The sequence below is a fragment of the Erpetoichthys calabaricus genome, chromosome 5 (assembly GCF_900747795.2).
Source record: "Erpetoichthys calabaricus chromosome 5, fErpCal1.3, whole genome shotgun sequence".
Lineage (NCBI taxonomy): Eukaryota > Metazoa > Chordata > Cladistia > Polypteriformes > Polypteridae > Erpetoichthys > Erpetoichthys calabaricus.
The window spans coordinates 47,473,226-47,478,748 of NC_041398.2; the positions used below are offsets into that span (position 1 = coordinate 47,473,226).

General features: G+C 41.9%; 1 protein-coding gene across 1 annotated transcript; it reads right to left on the reverse strand.

Annotated features, from left to right (window-relative positions):
• Positions 1-1,603: 1,603 nt before the first annotated feature.
• LOC127527997 (E3 SUMO-protein ligase ZBED1-like) lies at positions 1,604-4,324 on the reverse strand. Its single transcript, XM_051928532.1, has 2 exons — positions 3,937-4,324; positions 1,604-2,643 (listed from the first exon to the last, which is right to left on the reverse strand). The coding sequence occupies exons 1-2, from the start codon at positions 4,322-4,324 to the stop codon at positions 1,604-1,606; spliced, it is 1,428 nt and encodes a 475-aa protein (XP_051784492.1).
• Between the last annotated feature and the right edge of the window lie 1,199 nt (positions 4,325-5,523).

Genomic DNA, 5,523 nt, shown 5'->3' on the forward strand with positions numbered 1-5,523 from the left:
ATAATGTTTTGTTCAATGTAACCTGAGACGTAAAATATTTAAGTAGAAATCAGACATTAGAGTAAAGAACTCAGGGCCCCTTTCTACACACAGTTGGAGTAGACGGGCTATAAGTATATTCCATTGTAGCCCCTTCTGCCTGCAGATCAGCCTCTGTTCTTTGTTTGCTAATGTGTGTCAAATATTCTGTGGTCTTCATGTCTGTTCTCAACATACCAGTAGCTCTAGTGAGTTTCTTGCCTGTGGATCTCGTATTCAAGTTTGTTTTTTTAGCTGTATTATGATTACAGAACATTACAAATCACATACTTGACACTCTCACATTCATGTACCAGGGAACAGACAACGTTAAGAAAGCTGGCAATAAAATTGTGACTTTAAAGAATCCATTGACTGTCTGTACATGTTATCACCTGTTAATCAGGGTATTCAATTATTTGACTTAATTGGATCTTTATTATTTTTGGGGATTTTAAATACCTCTTTAAGATCATCAAATATATGTTTATTATAATACATATTACTTGTGCAAAAGTTACATTTAGAGATTGAAACTTGACAGATGTTTGTAGTTCATATCTCATTTAGCCTCCATTTGACTCTCATCAGGTCCTAGTAGTGTGCTAAACACATCTGCCTGTCTTTAGTGTCTCTGAGATTGGAGGAGGCCAGGAGTCCAACTGTATAGCAGGCACGATGTGTTTCAGTATCATGACTGTTAACAATATAGAGATGGCAGATATTTCAACTGGGCATCATCCTATATGACTATCCAAGCAAACAGCATATTAATAGCATACAGAGTCTGTATACTCCAGTATGGCCCTGACATAACAACCTGTACAGCTGTAAACGAATCCACTTTACTATTTTACACACACTAGACTGAGTCTGTCAAATCTTAATCATTAAATAATTCAATCTGAACAGCTGGGAATTTATTTTGGCAATAATATTACTGGTAAGGCTTTTTTTTCTTGTTTGTCATAGGTTTATATAGGGGTGGGTGGTATGACCAAAATTTTGTATCATGGTATTTTTCTAAATTATCCCGGTTTCACGGTATTTGACGGTATTTTTTTCCCATGCATGAGTGGATGTTAACCACATTTTCCACTGCAATTACTGCAGTAGACTGGCTAAGAATAACCTATTCCACTGTCATGAGCATTGTACATTGTACAAAAAAAAAACATTTTAATGTGCACAAAAGTGTTAATACAGGTTTGAATGGCCCCATAAAGTGATGGTTTTCAAGGGGGTGGCACTAATGGAGAAGGAATCGCATTGCATGACAGATGCAGTCAAAATATAGAACCTTTTTATTGAACAAATTTTGCAAACAACTATTTTGACAACATATTTTCAACCATCCCATCATTAAACTGCATAATATTTAAACTAATAAATAATAACAATAAAATAAATAATAGTGCAACTTCCAGTAATAATAACAATAAAATAAACATAATAATAATACTATTACTTCAAAGCTTCAAGCCCAGGTACATTATACAGTATTCAAGTATTGAGAAAAAAAAAAGTGAATGTGTATTCACACATTTGAACATAATGAACAAGGCACTTATGTAAATCTTAGCCATTACAAATTCTGGGCAAGGAAAACCAGACGGTCAACAGCATCTGGTTTGAGTACTGCCCTGTGGCACGTGACAATGTTCCCACCAGTACTGTAAGCTCTTTCAGATGGAGAACTGGTAGCAGGGATACACAAATATCGTCGGGCTAGCTTGGCAACTCGGGGGAAATTTGCTTGGTGGCATTTCCACCACTCCAAAGGGTCTGCATCACTGTCAACCTCTGTGGTCTGCAGGTAGGTTCTCAGCTCCATTTTGATGCTTTCCTCATCTGACAGTCTAACACTGCTGGAGCCCATGCTGCCCATCCTCTGCTTTTTGAAAAAGCTGGAGAAAGACTTTTTTCTTTTTTCCTCAGGAGGAGGAACAGGCTCTGCTGCTGCACCAGAAGCAGTTGAGAGTGCCGACATGCCAGTGCTGGCTTCATGTTGATCCTTTAGTAATTTTATTTTTTCTTCTGCTCTGGATATAATGTGTTCCACCTTTTCGTTCTTTATGTAGGTTGTTCTGAATCGTGGGTCAAGAAGAGATGTGACATCCATGAGGTCATCCAAGGCAGGATCTGAATATTTCTCATTCAAGTAGGCCAAAATGTTTTTCTTCACATCCTCGGTCAGTTGCGTATCATTCTCTTCCTCAGCAAGAATGCTTGTGTTGAAGAGATGGAGTACGGGCTTGAGGTAGGAGACGCTGACATAGTGTTCTCTTGACAAGGCATCTGTGAAGTCCTGGAGTGGGCTCAACACCTTGTTCACAGCCTCCAGCACATCCACATCCTGCCAGCTGAGCACCAAGTGCCTTAATTTTCTTTCAGCTTTTAGAACCTGACTAATGGCTCTCTCCTGCTCAAGTACTCTTTGTATCATCTTTTGACATGTCCCCCACCTGGTAGGCGTCTCAGTCGTGAGCATGTGCTTTGGCAGACCCAGTTCATCCTGAGCAATGCCCAGGTCCCTCCTTTTCTTCCAAGAGTATGAGAAGGCAGAGACAATTTTTTTGCAGACACCAACTGCACGTTGTATGCGTTCATCTTTCACACCTGTCTCTGTTAAAACAAAAACAATTTGCTTGCTAATCCAAATGTTAATTAATTTATTGATAGTCCCAAATACTCATTTATAAACTCCTTTACAAATTTCCACAGACCCACACAAAGTAAGTTAAATGTATATCTCATATTGAGGGCTGAATATTTTTTCCAAAAAACTGTTTTCTGAAAAGCACACAAAGCAATGGTTTCACACATAAATCAACATAAAACGACTGTTACTGCCTGTCGTGCCTGCTGTCGGCGCCTGTTTGCAATTTCCAGCTGCGCAGGGGGCGGCTCGACAGCCAGCAGGAATGCACGGTGGACTCGGACTGGCTGTATTTCTGAGACAGGTGCGCAGAGGTGACCGTTGCAGTGAGACGCAATCTGGTTTGTACCTCGTGGCATCGTGTCGGTCATTCCAGGCGAACGTTGCCATGGGTGCATCAGCTACAGGAACATGTTCAGCACCACAATCAGCTGGGGTCAGATCAGCTGATCCCGGTACCTCACATTCATTTTTGATCTCCATCTATATGATCACTTGCATCAAAATCAGAGTCTCAAACGATAGCTAGCTAGACTGAGGCATTTCACAACGTGGGAGTTTCCGACAACGTATCGTAATGCATCGATCGGCCCACAGAAAAGTTTGTTTGCTGCGCCAACTTGAAAATGTATATTTTACACAATTTTATATAAATTGTCGTCTCGCTTTCAACATCATAACTTCGAAAAATCTAAGTTGAACCATCGTAAGTAGGGGACTGACTACCTGTACTGACTGATAATAGAGATAACAGAAAACTGATTATACACACTTTCATTATACAGTTCTTATTGTAGCGTCTCAGCCAGGTTGAAGCCTTTTTTTTTTTTTTTTTTTTTTTTGAAGTGACTGTTGAATCCGACTGAGGGAAGGCGGAGTACAGCGCAGAGGAATGACAGCAGGGGCATGATAGATGCGGTAAGGGGGGGGCGACACCCGGGACGGGAGAAGGGGGGAGAGTGGTGAGTTGGAGAAGGAACTGGAAGGTTGTGTGGTGGGGTTACAAAGTCGGCGTTCTTATTTCTTGACTGTTCAAATAAACTTTTGTGAGACTTTACTACTTCTGTCTGTTTTTTTTTTTTTCTCGAACCTGACGCGGAGGTTGCTACATTATTACTATGGTATGTTTTTACTACCATTACTTAAAATAGTTTATTTTAATAACTATTACATACCTATGGCTGTGTGAAGCCTGTGTCCAAAGCACTGGAGTCTTGTCCAATTGTTAATTTTGACAGCCTTCTTGATGTTGGCCCCACTGTCCATTGTGATGGCCACTTGCCTCTGCTCTGCAAGCCCCCAGGAATTGAGTGCCTCCAGCAAGCCTGCAGCAAGTAATTCACCAGTGTGGTCATTTGGAAAATAGCTTGTTTGGAGGCAATAACTTTTCAATAGCCAGTCATCATTTATAAAATGAATCGTCAGGCTCAGATATGGCTCCATAGTGCGACTTGACCACACATCTGCTGTAGTTGAATAGTCGGGGACTGTAGCCACCTCTGCTTGTAATTTCCCTCTGTGTTCTCGGTACAAGTCGGGGATCGCCGTTTGGCTAAAGTACTTGCGACTTGGGATCACATATCTGGGATCCAGTGTGTTGATCATAGCCCTGAATCCGTCTTTCTCCACAGTACTTAACGGAACCATATCTTTGGCTATATGGACTGTAATGGCGTTGGTTATCTCGATCCACCGCTTGCTTTTTTTGTCGTAAGCAGTACTTCTAGCGAATGCGTCTACAAGTGACATCTGACTCGAATGTCCCCTAGGTTTTTCAGTTTTACCCGAGGACGTGGAGGGTGCCAATCTTAGTTCCACGCATTCATGGTTCTCCAACGCATGTTTGCGGCTAAGGTGGTGCAGCAAATTGCTCGTATTGCCGCCTCCGGCGACAACTTTAGCTCGACAGCATTTACAATAAATAGTTGTTTGGTCCACATCTGACTTTTTAAAGCCAAAGTATCGCCAGACAACAGACACGGCTCCTTTCTTCGGCAAAAGTTCTTCTGTGTCATCATATGTAACTTTATCATCTGCTACAGCTTCAGTTTTACAATGTTCACCGTCCATTTTCACTGCGCAATACCTCCACTAACGCATGCGTGTTTAGCGTTGTAGCAGTGAAAAAGGACCCCCCTTAAACAGTTTCCCGCTGCGCCACATTCCGAACATTGCTTAGCCTATTTAAACCGGTGTTGCAGTATGAGAAAAATCCATATCATAACAAAAATAAACGGTTTGAACCGGTATACCGCCCAGCACTAGGTTTATACTGAAAAACTGGTTTACATCAGTGTAGTTTTCTATAGGATATATACTGCTCAAAAAATTAAAGGAACCCTTTTGAATGAGAGTATAGTATCAAGTCAGTGAAACGTCTGGGCTATTAATCTGGTCAGTTAAGTAGCAGAGGGGCTTGTTCATCAGTTTCAGCTGCTTTGGTGCACTAGAGGGACAATAATGAGACAACCCCCAAAACAGGAATGAATGGTTTAAAAGGTGGAGGCCACTGACATTTCTCCCACCTCATCTGTTTTGTCACTCGTTTAGCATTTGGCTATGGTCAGTGTCACTACTGGTAGCATGAGGCCATACCTGGACCCTACAGAGCTGGCACAGGTAGTCTAACGTCTCCAGGATGGCACATCAGTATCACGTGCCATTGTTAAAAGGTTTGCTGCGTCTCCCAGCACAGTCTCAAGGGCATGGAGGTGATTCCAGGAGACAGTTACTCTAGGAGAGCTGAACAGGACCCCTCGTAGAAGGTCCTTAACCCATTAGCAGAACCCACCAGTACCTGCTCCTTTGGGCAAGGAGGAACAGGATGAACACTGCCAGAGCCCTAC